The sequence below is a fragment of the Dermacentor silvarum genome, chromosome 1, assembly GCF_013339745.2.
Source record: "Dermacentor silvarum isolate Dsil-2018 chromosome 1, BIME_Dsil_1.4, whole genome shotgun sequence".
In the NCBI taxonomy this organism is placed as follows: domain Eukaryota; kingdom Metazoa; phylum Arthropoda; class Arachnida; order Ixodida; family Ixodidae; genus Dermacentor; species Dermacentor silvarum.
The window spans coordinates 411307770-411323559 of NC_051154.1; the positions used below are offsets into that span (position 1 = coordinate 411307770).

Sequence of the window (15790 nt, forward strand, 5' to 3'; positions counted from 1 at the left end):
AATGACAGGGGGGTTCACACTTTTGTCTTAGCTTAATTAGAGAAGAAAGTGCAGCTAGTTGGCGGATTTTTCGGAATTGAGACATATTTAAAATAGCACTAAAATCACATACGACAAGAAGCACTTGGGACACGACCATAGACCAAGTGAATGTTTACTATGCTACCACAAACCTATTATTATACTACTATTACTATACTACCACAAAGGAGCATTTTGTTGGGCAAGTAATTCTGTGTGAAGGAAAGATGGAAGAAAAAAAAAGTTAATGCAGCAGGGTTCTGCACATCCCATAAGTTTTATGTTTCAGCATAGTAAAGATTTACTTGAAGTCTACCATTGTGCTTTGTGTGCTTCTTGCTCTAGTCTTACACCTTTTACTGCTACAGTAGAACCTCATTGATACGATTCTGAACAATACGTTTTTCGGGATAATACGTTTCTTTTTCCTCACCTGATAATACGATTTAGTTAGATAATATGTTGAATGATACGATTTTCTGATAACATGGTTTATTTCCCGTGAAGAATTCCACGGGAACCCACGGAAATTTTCCACGGGAATTTTCCTGTGGAAAATTCCACAGTAGTTAAATATGTCTGAATTCTCTCTCAGCTGATCGGAGAATTCTGAGAATGATTAAACTATTAAGGCCCATGAGAAATCTATCAGCCCAATTTTATTGATTTTGGTACCCAATGAACTTTCACACTGAAAGTGCACTGTGCAAGATAAATTTTCTTTTGTTTTTCCAAATAAAACAATGGTTCAAGTAAGTTCAGCCTTTATAGGAGCAAAACCTGATGTAGCTCCTCGAATGCATGTTATACCGAAACTTGTTAAAATTTATCTATATATCTAAAAAAAGATGCTCACAACAAACAGTCAAATTTAAAAAAAAAAGCATTTTAGTGGCAATTATTCTTTGATAGTTGAAGAGCGTATCGCATATGACGAGGAGCTACATCAGGTTTTCTTCCTATAAAGGCTGAACTTACTTGAACCATTGTTTTATTTGATTTTTGGCAGCAGGGGGTGCGGCTACGTCAACGTGCCTAACGCCTTCACCGTACTTTGTACAGGTTGCAGTCGATCTACGCAAGTCAAGATTTACAATTGCTGACTGGCGCACGTGGCAGATACAACGCTGATTGTTGCATCTGACGTCATCGACGAGGAACAACTCAAGCGACACCTGCCAGAGTGACAGTTCTACTTAAGGAGCAGCCGGACTACGTGCCTTTCATTTGGCAGCAGGGGGTGCGGCTACGTCAACGTGTTTAACGCCTTCACCGTACTTTGTACAGGTTGGTCACTCGACACTTCTGCAATTATTTGTAAGCCTGTTGCCGCTACCACTGCTGCCATTAGTCAACTACTGTATTCTTTTCCACCATGCCGTCATGTGCTGATCTAGCTAAAGATATTGCAGCCCTCCGTGCAGAGGTTTCTTCTGTGAAAGAGGGTATGGGCATGATTAATGCGCTGTACGAGTCCATGAAAACCCAAAATGAATCTCTCACCAAAGAGAACAAATCACTTAAGGATGAAAATGAATTGTTGTCGAAGCGTCTGTCAGCTCTGGAACAATACTCTCGGCTAAATAACGTCGAGATTAAGGGCGTTCCCGCAACGCAGGGCGAAAATTGCCTGGCGGTGTTGCAGGCCATTGGTGATAGGATTGGCTGTCCTATCGCGGAATCTGACATTGACTCCATGCATCGTGTTCCTGCTAAGAAGGACACGAACATTATTGCACGTTTTTGTTCAAGGGTTAAGCGCTCCGAGTTTGCAGCCAAGGCCAGAAAGGCCACGCTGACTACGTCAGCCATTGGTTTTGCTCAGAGCAGCAACAAGCCAATTTTCATCAATGACCACCTGATAACAAACAACTCTTTGCGCAGGCTCTTCAGCGCAAAAGAGGTAAAGGTTGGAAATACCTGTGGACTGACAACTGTGTGATTAAAGCTAGGAAATCAGACAGCAGCCACATCTATCGCATCACTGGTGTGATGGATCTGGCGATTATTCAGTGATCGTGCAAGCCATTTTCCCGTTAACCACAGTTGCTGTTCGGTCCTTATTGCATTATGTTTTCCTGTGACCAAATGAAATCTTTGTTGCAAGATAAATCACCTGCGTTCTCTTTCCTCCATTGCAACATTCGTAGTTTACGCAAGCATCGTGACAATCTATTGAACTTTCTTTCCATGCTTGACCACACTTTTTCCTTGATATGCTTATCCGAGACCTGGCTAACATCAGCTGATGGAAATTTGTATGGTCTTTGTTGCTACAAATCTGAATTCAATAATCGAACTTCCCACCGCAGCGGTGGGTCGGCTATTTTCATCAGATCATCATTGCCCTACGTTCGACGGTACGATCTTGCTTTTCGGCACTTGTTATGTGAATCCATCTGGTTAGAGTTTGACCGCAATTCTCTGCCGGTCAATAATAGCTCTACAATAGTAGGTGCTATATATCGCTCACCATCAACTTCTTATGCGGAATTCTGTTCTCAGCTAGAAGATATATTACATGCGTTAACAAATGAAAATAAAAATATAATAATTTGCGAAGACATAAACATTAATATTCTCGATATCAACTGTCAGTCTTGCTCTATGTAACTTCTCTACTCAGCTATGGCTTTTCTTCCCTAATACACACTCCAACCAGGCATGATCTTTCAGGCTCTTCCACGCTGATTGATCACATCTTTTCTTCATTTGACTCTGATTCTCATTGCTCTTCTGGAGTTATCGATTATTCAATCACTGATCATTACCCCTTGTTTTTTTGCCTAGGTACAGAAGCAGTTATCAATTCTAAAAGATATGCTAAATCTTTGTTCAACAAAACACAGTTTATTCATCAGGTTCAAACCACAAACTGGGATGACGTATATATGGAGGGTTGTCCTGAGAAGGCATTTTCCATGTTCCATTCCAGAATCACTAAATGCATTGATCGGTGTACTACTTATTCACAAGTCACACATTGGTATTCTACTCCAAGAAATTTTTGGATATCTAATGCCATGTTGCGTTCCATAACACGAAAAAATAATCTTCACAAAAAAGTAAAATCGCAGCCCTTAATTATAAATTTGAAAAATCGCTTCCGTGCATATTCAAACATTCTTTCTGCCATTCTCAGGCACGCAAAACGAGACTACTATGAAAACAAAATACTTTAAAATGGAAACGATACCAGGCGTACCTGGAAACTAATTAGTCAGTTTCTTAATATGAAAGAGTCTGATCCGGGCATCAAAAGAATTGTCCTCAATGATCATGAACACACCAAAGACGCTGATATTGCTCATGCATTTAGTGAACATTTTGTTGCTTCGGATAACAGTCCTCCAGCTAATGCAGTGCCTCTCACGCGTCTCACGCTAATGCAGTGCCTCTAATGCGCGACTCTCACGCGCCCCCTGATGTTGTTTTCCGCGCATGTCTCCTGTAGTCCGGCTTCTCTGCGTGGCTAAGCCCGGCGGTGGTTGCGGCGCGTTGCGAGAGATGGCGCTGGTGTCGCGATGCTAACGCCACCGATGGGCGAGGTCACTTGGGAGAAAAAGGTCGGAGGCGCTCTCTCTTTGGCTTGGGATCGGCGACGAACACGCACGGACGCTTCGCGCGTGCGTCGGCCCGCTTCGCGCGACCGTCGCGCTAGGCTAAGAGCAGGACACCGGTATGGACGAACACGGATCGTTCGAGCGCGCCACCGTTCGCGTGACTGTACACGTGAACGACTAGGCGATGGTGTCATAGCATGGGGCGAACGTATTCGCTCGCTAACAGGTCGCGGTGAGTCGGACTTCCTTGATTTGTCGCACGCCCGTGTGAATGTTCAATTGGTAGTAATTCGGCTAGTATATATTAGTGTATGAAAGGTGCAATAAATGCCCTTTTGATTGTTTGCACTACTATGTGTCGTTCCTTTGTCCCAAGAGCACATGTGAGACCCCACAATGTTTGCTTGTACTTTCAGAAAATACGTGAAACTGTTGTATGACCGCTGGAGATGAAGCGACCACTGATTCGACTCTACGTACAAGCTCTGGATTGGACTTGTCCTGAAAGCACCGGTCGCGAGACGAATACCCAGGTGGTGGACGGGGTCTAGTATTTTTAATGCACTGGGCGTTGCTGAATTGTAAATTATAGATCCGTAATCAAGGCGTGAGAGGATAAGACTTTTATACAAGTTAAGCAAACACTTTCGATCACTACCCCAAGTCGTACGCGACAGAAGCTTTAAAAGGTTCATTGTCTTCAGGCATTTTGCCCTCAGATACTTAATATGAGGAATAAATGTAAGCTTCGAATCTAAAACAATGCCTAGAAACTTATGCTCGCTGCTCACAGAGAGCGCATCTCCTTTGATTGCAATACTTGGGACTGGCGTTACGCCTCTCTTGTTAGTAAAGAGTACGCAAGTGCTCTTCTGGGGATTTACCTTAAAACCATTTTCATCTGCCCATTTGGACAATTTGTTTATTACAAGCTGCACTTGTCGTTCGCAGATGGCAATATTGCATGACTTGAAGGCTATCTGCACATCGTCGACATAAACAGAATAAAACATAGTGCGTGGAATGACTGTGTGAAGTGAATTCATTTTTACAATAAATAGTGTGCCACTAAGCACGCCTCCCTGTGGCACACCGGTCTCTTGGGTGAATGACTTAGACAAAGCGTTACCCACTCTTACGCGGAATGTGCGATTCGATAGGTAACTTTCGATTGTGTTTAACATGTTGCCACGGACACCCATCGCAGAGAGATCTCGGAGAATGCCATAGCGCCATGTTGTATCGTAAGCTTTCTCTAGGTCAAGAAACACTGAAAGACAGAACTGTTTATGTATAAATGCATCCCTGATATAAGACTCAATGCGAACAAGGTGGTCTGTTGTGGACATACCTTCCCTGAAACCATATTGGAAGGGGTCTAGGATTTTGCCACTTTCAAGCACAGAGATCAAGCGCCGGTTTATCATTTTTTCAAATAACTTGCAAATACAGCTTGTCAATGCTATTGGTCTATAACTAATGGGTAAGGATGGGTCCTTGCCTTGTTTATGTATAGGGATGATCACACTTTCCTTCCACGAAGATGGAATGTAACCAGCTGCGTACATGGCATTGAAAAGACTTAATAGTGTTTTTAGGGTTTCAGGGTGCATGTGCTTAATCATTTCGTACAGGATGCGATCACCACCTGGTGCGGAGTCATTGCAACAGTTGAGAGATGCCTTAAGTTCAGCGAGAGAAAACGGTCGATTGTATGTATCATTTGGCGCACATTTACGTTCGAGGCGCTGTCGTTCTGCGCTTTCTTTGAACTTCAAGAAGTGTTTTGTGTAGTGTGATGCACTGGAGATGTGTTCAAAATGTTCACCCAGGAAGTCAGCCTGCTCTTTCAGGCTATCACCTTCTGTGTTTACCAAGGGGAGTGATTTTGTGTGACGTCCTTTTAATGTGTTTACTCTGTTCCACACTTTTCTCTCGTCTGTATAGGAATTTATACTGCAAAGATACTGTTCCCAACTATCTCTCTTAGCATGTCGACGTGTTCTTCTGCCTTGGGATTTTGCCTGTTTGAAATTTACGAGGTTTTCGGCAGTTGGAGATTCGCGAAGCAATCCCCAAGCCTTGTTTTGTTCTTTCCGCACCTTTCTACAATCGTCGTTCCACCATGGGATGCGACGCTTTTTGGCTAGCCCGTTAGTTTGTTGGATTGATTTTGTGGCAGCCTCTATTATGAAACCTGTAAAGTAGGCCACAGCATCGTCTATGTTAAAGCCAGCAATGTTATTTCTCTGAAGAGGACCCAGTTTGCTGATTCAACTTTCCATCTGGCAACATGTGGAGAGCATTCAGCCTGTTTTGTTACATTTATGACGATTGGGAAGTGGTCACTTCCGTAGGGGTTCTTAATAATGTTCCAATCAAGGTAAGGTATTAGTGCACTGGATATTATGCTCAAGTCTATTGAGGAGTAGGTTTTGTGCGCAACGCTATAGTACGTCGGCTCCTTCTTATTGAGTAGACATGCATCCGAGGAAAAAAGAAAATTTTCTATTAAGCGCTCTCTTCCGTCACAACGGCTGTCTCCCCACAAAGTGTTATGCGCGTTTAAATCCCCGACAACTATGTATGGCTCCGGAAGTTCATCAATGTAGTTTTGAAATTCTGTTTTCTGGAGTTGATAATTCGGAGGGATGTATATAGAGCTAATAGTAATTAATTTATTGAACAACACCACGCGAACAGCAACTACCTCTAAGGACGTACGGAGTTTTAGTTCTCGGCAGGCAACAACTCTGTCGACTACGATAGACACACCACCGGATGACACGGCCGTGTCATCGCGGTCTTTACGATAAATAGCATATTCTCGGAGGAAGTTTGTTTGCGTGTGTTTCAGGTGTGTTTCTTGAACACACAGCACCTTTGGATTATATTTATGTAGGAGTTCTTTGATGTCATCGAGGTTGTGGAGGAGTCCTCGGACATTCCACTGTAATATTTGTGTGTCCATTTTGAATGTGTTTTTGGCCTGTGCGTTCAAGAATATAAAGTTAGCTCACGGGCCCTTTCCAGGTGCCGTGACACGAGATTTTTCTTTTTTGGAGCGGTCGATGGAATCGCGCTGCTCCTTAGGCGCTGGCTGCGCCCTCACGCTTGGTGTTGTGTCCATGTCCTCTTGCGAGGTGCTGGACACGCGCTCTTGCAAGCGGTTGGTTTGACGTGAAAGCCTCGTCTCGAGGGACGAGACCCTGGAGGCCACCAGCCCGGAGGTCGATGGCCCCTTGTTCTGAGATGGCGGAGCAGCGCTAGCTGCAGCCGCCAAGGGGGCGGATGGCGCCACCGCCGGCTCACGTTGTGTGGGCCAAACAGTCGCCGGAGGCCGTTGTGGCGCTGCCCCCTGACGCGCCAAGTCGGCAAAGGTGTTCTTTGGCAGGTACACTATCCGCCTGCGTGCCTCTTTGAACGATATGTTTTCCTTTACTTTGATTGTCACGATTTCTTTTTCTTTTCTCCAGGATGGGCATGATCGCGAGTATGCGGGGTGCTCCCCATCACAGTTCACGCAGTGTATTCTCACAATTTTCAGATGGGTGTTCTTGGGCACTACATTTAGCACAAGTCTTGCGGCCTCGGCAGTTCTGTGAACTGTGGCCAAATCTTTGGCAATTAAAGTATCGGAGAGGATTGGGGATGTACGGTCTGACCCGCATCTTTAGGTATCCAGTCTCAATGGTCTCGGGCAGCGTACTTGTTCCGAAAGTTAGAATTAGGTGCTTTGTTTCGATCTCTTTTCCATCGAGCCTCATCTTAATTCTCTTGACATTGATCACATTTTGATCACTCCAGCCCTCTAGTAGTTCAGCTTCCGAAAGTTCCATAAGATCAGCATCAGAAACGACTCCACGAGTTGTGTTCATAGTGCGGTGCGGTGTGATTGTCACTGGGAGATCCCCGAATGACACTAGATTTGACAGTTTTTCGTGTTGTTTCTTTTCGCAGAGTTCCAGAAGGAGATCACCGCTTGCCAGCCTACATAGTTACGGCAGTTGCAGAGGTTCTTCTGCGAGAGTCGAAAGCAGCCCATGGTGCAGACACTCGGCTGCAGTGCTGGAGCCGTCCTGAAGTGTTGCCCTACATACATCGCACCTCTCATAATTTGAAGAAGGTTGCGAGTAGGCACGCTGTGCCAATTGTTTTTTCAGCCCCGCGTAAGCGCGCTGGGCTCTGCCCGAGGATTTGTGCGACTAACAAGAAGAATCCTGGAGGATGCGGCAAAAAGCACGAGCCGCCCTACGTAAAATGCGCGGTTGGCGTTGTGTACGAAATTACGCTATCATGTGGAAAGACGTACGTAGGGCAAACTGGGCGGTGTGTCAACGTTCGTGCAAGGGAACATGAGCTGTCGATTAAAAATAATGAGAATGCGCATTTGCCTGCGCACGTCCGGCATTGCATGTGTGTACCAAATTTCCGAGGCATCAAAATTTTGGGCAAAAGCCGGGATACTACTGCCCGTGAACTGTTGGAAGCCTTTCATATTTCGTCAAAAGGAGATGGCTGCATAAGTGATACTTCAATTTCTTTAAAAGAAACTGAGATGATGTTCTTGCGCAGCACGTTGTAAGTGTGTCATGTGATCACCGTTGTTGTGCCTACGTCGTTCAGAGTATATATTGACAACGCAGGAAAAAATAAAGTCAGTTGAAAGTTTGCGCTCGTCCCCGTCTACTTCTGTGTCCGTGTTTTTTTGTTTTTGCGCATAACCATTTCCTTTGCAAGTATGAACCAACTCGCCCAGCAGAAAGTTTTACTGAGCCTGGAAACTTTATAACCTGGACCAAAAGCTTCAGTCAATGTTTTTGCAACCAGAAAAGGTGAGATCATTTTCGCTGCCTTTTCTTTTTTCTCAAAATGGATTACATGAAATCGAGGAAAATTCTCAGTATTTCGGCCAAAAAACTTGAAAACTTCTTCGGTGCGCCCTCGTTTCAGACGGCGATCAGGGGGTGGGGGGAATGAACTTTCCATAAGTATAGGTGAATGTTTCGGCAGCGACGCCAGCCACCTACTATGGAGCCCAACGAGGGGACGCTGCAGAGCCTGGAAAACATAGGTCCTGCAAACGCCAGCTGTACGCCGCCACTATAACCAGATATGGAATATCCAAGGTTGGCTACCCACACAAGGTTAACCCTCGCCGCCAGGAATGTTGGAAGTAAATGGAAGAGAAAAGGAGACAGGAAAGATTGAAAGTGGGGGAGAAAGACGAAGATTGAAGAGAAGAACAGGAAAAGGCGACTGCCGATTTCCCCCGGGTGGGTCAGTCCGGGGGTGCCGTCTACGTGAAGCAGAGGCCAAAGAGGTGTGTTGCCTCCGCCGGGGGGCCATAAAGGTCCAAACACCCGGCATTGGCTCAACCCCCAGGATCCTCTTTTCCCCGGACACGGCTAAGCCGCGCACGGCTACACGCGGGAGGGTCCAACCCTCGTGTGCTCGGGTACGTGGTGGCGCAACTCACCAAACGCCTGCTTGCGCAGACGCCCCTGCGGGGGTGATGTTGCCCTGAAGCTCAAACTAAAGTGGGGTAGAGAAACACAACTAGCGCTAAACATGTTCGGAAGTATGTACTTGCTCATTCGTAGCGGAAAGGCGCAAAGTGGTAGAAGAGCCGCTTCAAAATCGGTATAGCAAAGCCATTTTTAGCATAGAAGCTTTCTTCGTCCCTGCCATTTACCATGATGCAGCTGTGCCGGCTGTGGACAAAACGTTTGTGCAAGCTTTGAGATCTCAAGGCAAGCTACTGGGAAACGATAACTTAGTTTTTGAGATACCTCAGACTGATAGGTTCTGACTACTTATGGCTAGTCGCCAAAGGTGAAGCCATCCGCAGCCCAGACGCTCCAGGCATCGTCGTGATTAACACTATACAGTGGAGTCTCAATAATACGAATCTCACAGGGTCACGAAAAATATTCGTATTAGCCGAAATTCGTATCATCGAAACGCAATTAAAGCTAGCCAAATTAAGGAAGGACGCGGGGATCAGATCGCGAAAATCGCGAGAAAAATCTATTCTTGAAAACCACGTGTTTCGGTATCTGCAACGCCTAATCTACGTTGTATCAAAATGGTTTGGCTGAAAACGCACTAAAAGTGGCCAAAAAAGATTGATTTGTCAGTGCGCAGGGTGAGAAAACAGCTTTAAATCGCGCAAAATCACCGTAGTTCACAGAGACATATCACATATTTCCCGCCACCAAGCGCCGCCATCTTGGTATCGTTGGAAAGCTCAAAGTGTCGCCGTTCCGCTTCTCAATTCGTCCTTCATCGCCATCTTGTAACAAACGCACAAACACAAAAGAAGCGCGGGTCTGCGATAGGTAGTCATACGGGCCCTTCGATGAAAGCGGGCCTCCGATTGGCTGCCGTGCTGAAAGGCGTCTCTCCATTGGTTGCTGCTGTGACAGGGGCAAGATGGCAACCGCAGTTGTCTGCTTCGTAAACCACGCCGGCGTCTTCACCTGACACGCAGAATTCGGATTACTGAGAGCTCCCAGGTTAGTGATGGATCGTCGCTCATTAGAGAAGAAATTTTGGAGGAAGCACTCTTTGGAATACGGAAGCGCAAGCCTCCTACGGCAAGAAAAATACGGCGATTAGCTGGAGAAGCGGAGGAGCACCCAACTGAATGTGCCGCGCTACCTTGCACCGTGGATTACGTGCCGCGCTATCTTGCACCGTGCGACTCCGGCAGCAAAACAGACAATCGCCCTGTGCCATCAGCACCGATAACGCAGTCGGTGGAAGATGCGCCAATGTAGGCTCCCGCACCTCGGTGTACGGCCGCGCGAATCAGCCGAGATCGTATCTCGGTAGACATAGCTCACTGCGACTAGGCAAAATGGCGCAAACACAAAGAATGCGCCCCGAAGAACAGCAGCCACTCCGTCTGGCCGATGGCATGTGGAAAAGGAGGAACAGCACAAAAGCCACAAAAGCGCCACCGCTTCAAACTCTTCGCGCCCAGTCACGGCCTCCACGCTGTCCGGCGCCGCGTCCGCACCTCCGCAACAAAAGAGAAAGGGAGAAAGCGCGTGCCTGCGCGCTGTTCTCTTTCGCGGCCGTCAGTGGGGCGGCGTTTGTTCGTATCAACTGACGCGGGTCGAAAATAGATTCGTAACAACCGTTCTCTAGCACGTTGCAAACTAACGGGGCTTGGCTGGGGCCACAGAAAAATTCGTATCATCCGGAAATTCGTATTAGCCGTGATCGTATCATCGAGATTCCACTGTATTCGGCTGGACAATCCAAGGACCAGTCTGTCAAAAGGTTCTTTTGGACTGTGGCAATCATCTCATTATCAGTGTCTTACGAGTGGATGCTACAGAATAAGAATCCACAGCAGAAATTTTGCAGTCTTTCTGGAAAATAGAGTCTATGGGCATCACTGACTCGAGCGAATGCCCCTCCGATAAGAACCTCGTACAGTTCAAGGAGACAGTGAAAGAGTCTAGTGGCAGATACACAGTGGCGCTGCCGTGGAAACACGAACGGAAACATCTTTTGCGGCACAACCGTGATACAACTGCCAACCGTCTTCAAGAGCTCCCCAAAGGACTTGCTCACCATGATGGGCTACTGGAGAAATAGGACAGCACGATAAGGCAATACTTACACTTGGGACATGCTAAAGTTGTGCCCAAAGTGAGCTCTGATGATAACAGAGTATATTACATGTCACATTGTGAAGTAATACGAGAAGACTCTCTGACAACGAAGCAGCGAGTTGTGTTTGACATGTCAGCGTATACAAAGGGATACCTGTCACTCATGAATGTTCAGAAAAGGCGACGAACCTTAATCCGGACCTTCTTCAAGTAGTGCTCTGTTTTCGACGGTTAACAATAGTCATAAATGCTGACATCGAGGACAAAGAAGAACGACTAGAAGGATTGACAAGCAGTTCAGCAGCAGTCCTGGATATGCGCTAGAATACCAAAAACGACTTCTAGGATTGTTTTACACAGTCAACCATGCAGTTTCTAGCTTCGGTCACAAAGGACATAACAAGTACCTTACTCATTCGAGTTAGTGAATCCCCTTGGCATACTCTCGCCTGTTACTGCAACTTCTATTGCAAAGGTTACGGTATTTGAGAATCTCATGGGATGCTCAACAATTGAAGGAACTAGAAGGGACCTTGACAGAGTGGTGCACTGAAGTCGCTCAGAGCAGAACGACCAAGGTTTCATGATGCATCAGGACTAAACTCAGAGAAGACACAGGTGAAGAGTTGAGAACTCTACGCCTACAAGGGAAAGAGCTATGTACAACTCCCGCATTTTGACTTATGCACATTCACAAGCAGGAGGACCGCTCGCAGTATGCCCAGGCCACTTTCTGGTTGGGAATTGGATCCACACCAATCCTGACCCCACTTCCTGCAGTACCTTGAACTGGCTGCAGGCTACTTGAAGAGGTTATATCAGACAGCTTCAGTACCGTCAAAAGCTGATTGATAACCAGTGGAAACAATGGGAAAGATGTAAAAAGGAGTATCTCCTGGAATTACGATTGCTGCATCAGTACCTGCAAAGCTCTAACCAAAGTGTGAAAGTGGATGATCTCGTTTTAGTGGAAGACAACAGAAAGAACTGATGTTTTTAGCCCCTGACTCGAGTACTTCAAATATATCCCGGCTGCGATGGATCGGTACGGGCTTGTTCCATCAAAACACAAGACACCAAAGTACTTAAAAGGCCCGTTCAAGTCCTGCATCACCTGGAGATGCCCACTGCTTCTGGAGACTGCACCTGGAGATGCCCAAAGCGAGTGTTTTTTCCAAGATGGCTCCATATTTCATCTGTTGTGCTCTGTGTCAGCTGTTGCTCGCTTTATCTGGTCGAGTACGAACAAACCAAAGTCCTTGAGCATGGCCACTTTGAGATGGCTGGCCACACAGGACCTTCCACTGTTCACTGGAGCAATAGCTCTTCATAATACGAGCCTAGCTGGTACTCAAATAAGGACTCTGAGGAAAAGGCAACTTACGCGTTGGAGTCTGACCCTGACATCGTGAAAAAGTACCGAGAAGAACGGTGTTCTTTTTTTAGTCTGCTGCACGTTTTATTCCTTTTGTCAGATGAGAGGAGCATACCAATAGAGAATTCGTGTTATTTTTTTCCCTCCTGCATAACTAAAAATGAGCCATTGAGTTCGTTTAATAACATTCGAGGAAGAAACCCGACGCTGGGGGTGCAACAATCAAAGGGTTAAAAGGGGGGGCTGGTTGGCTGACTATGTAATCTGCTATGTTTTCCAGCTGTAATAAAAGCAGTGCTGCCACTGAAGAACTGAGATTTGGAGCAATTTTTGGAGCAGCAAAATCTTAATTTTGGAGCAGTTTGGAGCATCCAGATACAGATTTCGGAGCACTTTGGAGCTAATAAATGCCAGATGCTGGACACATCATAAGCTATTTCAAACACTTAAAATTGACAAGCGTTATTCCAGAAAGTATTTGCCTGCAGTAAAACAACGTTCCTCTGCCTCTAAATACACCAGTTTCCCTTTAAATGAAGACAACAAACGTGTTCACACAGTGTGCTGTAATTAGTTTATTTCAAGTTTAATGAAGCTGCTGGAATGTTGCGCCTTTTACATCGTATGATTTTTTCATTGACAGCTGACACTTTATGTTTTCAGCAAGGCTCTTCTAGCATCAGTCAGAACCACCTGGCCAGACAATGTCATTAATGCTTTTCTGAGCCAGGTCAGCCTTGATAAGCCCCTCGTAATGCTCAGTCATTGCTTAAAACGACACCAGGTACTTTTCAACGATGTGTTTTTCTCGTCAAGCTGAAGCCTCTGTTCAGCAACTGGCCGATTCACAACTGGTGTCGACCGATTATTTCGACACCAGCAATTAAACAAGCTCGATTATTCGGACTATTTTGACTGTTTCAACAGTGACTTTTTCAACAAAAAAAATCAAGAAAAAAAAAACGCCATCATTCGGCTATAATAGCACGGTCGATTCCTGCGCAGCGATTTTGTAGCCATGCATTCCGCTGGATTCTATATGCCGCCCTTATCATCCACCGTGCTCTGCCGGCTGATACCTTATAACGCAGGCAGAGCGCCGCTCTTATACCACTGACGAAGCTCAAGGAGCAGCAGCGGAAAAGGCATCGCTACAAAATCGCAGTCCTGTTGCCAAAGGTTGAAGATTCGGTGCATGCATGGATTGTACTTTCGTCTATTTGTGGCGACAGCATAACAATGGTAGAGATACGGACTGACCAGATCGTAGGCAAGCGTACATGCAGCACAGGACCGCATTGACAAACTTCGGCTTTATTTTTGGACAATCCCTTTCAGGGATACTTTCACTTTCGCGACATTTCGCACGACTAGCACTGGACACTTCAACGGATGATAGTGTTCCCGGCACACTACCAAGCATGCCGACACTGACGCTAGTGACGCAAAATCCCGCGAAAGTGAACGTATCCCCGAAAGTGGTCAACCGAGAATAATGTCTTTTTTAGCCACTGGCAGAATGAATTCAGTTATTTTCTGGCGAATTTGGATATTTCCGGCTCCCAATTATTTGTACTTTTAGGCGGTCCCCATCGAGCCTGAATTATCGGTTGCCGTTCGATTTATGAAGCCGCTTTAGTCTTGCGCGCTACACACGTTCTCGGGCCACTACGGCCCACTGCGGCCACACACGTAATGAGCAGGTGTTAATTTTGGTGCATTTCGGTGCAAAATCGTGTATTTTTATCAGGATGGCGCAGGAAATCTCGTATGGCGCAATCTGGCGCATTTGGCACAGGAGTGGGAGCACTGTAAAAGAAAGCCCAGCATCTTTCCTATCTTTCTTACCCCTGACAATGTCCAGGTGCTTGACAAGTTTCTCAGCAATTAGCAACATTTTGTGGCTGAGCCATCGTACCACACCACCAAGTGTTGAGGACATTTCAAGGATGTGCGAAAGAGGCAGTCCGTGGTCAGGTGCACACCCGCAACTAGGCTCACTGGTCTGCCATGCAATCACCTCCAGTTAGTTGGCAAGGTGAGTTTGCCCCCTACATTCTTTGGAGCAGGGCGCCATGTCAACAAACTTGGCAAGGGATGGATATAGAGAACGACAATGAAAGGACAAAACCAATACGCACTATCGTCTCCGCACTCTGTGAGGATGAGCGTCGCTTGTTGAGAGGAGATGAAGTTGAGCTCTTGGGCCACGTGGCATGCGGTGAGCGGTGCATCACCTGTGATCATGCACACCTGCAGCAGCAGCAATACATCACACATGTAGTTAACAATACGCTACAACAGATGTCACTATTACTGGGCTTGTGCAACTACTGGGTGACAGCGATTGCAGTTTGAAATAGTTACCAACCAATTAGTATTAAACTTTTCTTCAACATCTTCGATTATTCAGTCTTCTTAGTAGCAGTCATGCATTCATAGCCAAAATAAAATGCAATCAAAATTTCTCCACTGCTACACGTGACATTCTGTTCAATGTTTCAGACTTAGTCTGCCCATAATGCATTTTGTTAGTCTGCTAAACCTAAACATTACAATTTTCATCCCACAATGAACATGGACAAAACTATCTCTTTCAATCCCTGGCTAAATACTGTGAAAGCCAGTTAGTATAACAAAACACATTATAACAAACTACTGGAGACAACAAAGTAAGTGAAATTTTCAAAATTTCCATAGAAACTAATGCATATAAAACCTCATTTTACCAAAAAACACTGCCTATAATTAGTATAAGAAACTAGGCTTGTGCGAATATTCTATACAGTTTTAATATTCCATCAAGAATTATGCCAATAAATATTAGCTAGGGCTCAAATTTCAGTATTCTAACTTTTCAAAATATTCTAAACAAATGAACATAAATTTGACAGCATGTGCACTAATCAACAGTTTCAATTTCGGTGCTGAAGTTTTATTGCAATAACATGGCTCATAGCCAAGACAAGCCAAAGACGAGGAATTTTCTCTACCGTTACCAAGTAACTCTTGCACCTGCTCTATTATTCGAATGTCAATCTCCGGTCACCACTACTTTCTGGTTTGAACCAATGTATAAAGGCAAAAGAAATATATGACTGTTTCGCATGCCGAAAGTTGTCCAGCTTGGTATTTTGGACATGATCCGCGTGCACGTCGTCGTTAAAAATGCCAGCCGTGAAGAAAGTTTGCGCAATTTAGGC

At 45.5% G+C, this 15790-nt stretch overlaps 1 protein-coding gene across 1 annotated transcript in view; it reads right to left on the bottom strand.

Moving 5' to 3' along the window:
• The window catches only part of LOC119447187 (endoplasmic reticulum transmembrane helix translocase), a 265907-nt gene that overhangs the window by 83955 nt on the left and 166162 nt on the right, over positions 1 to 15790 (bottom strand). The window contains exon 14 of the mRNA XM_049663732.1: positions 14729 to 14840. Within this exon, the coding sequence (XP_049519689.1) occupies positions 14729 to 14840 (112 nt within the window). The remainder of the gene's footprint in view (positions 1 to 14728; positions 14841 to 15790) is intronic.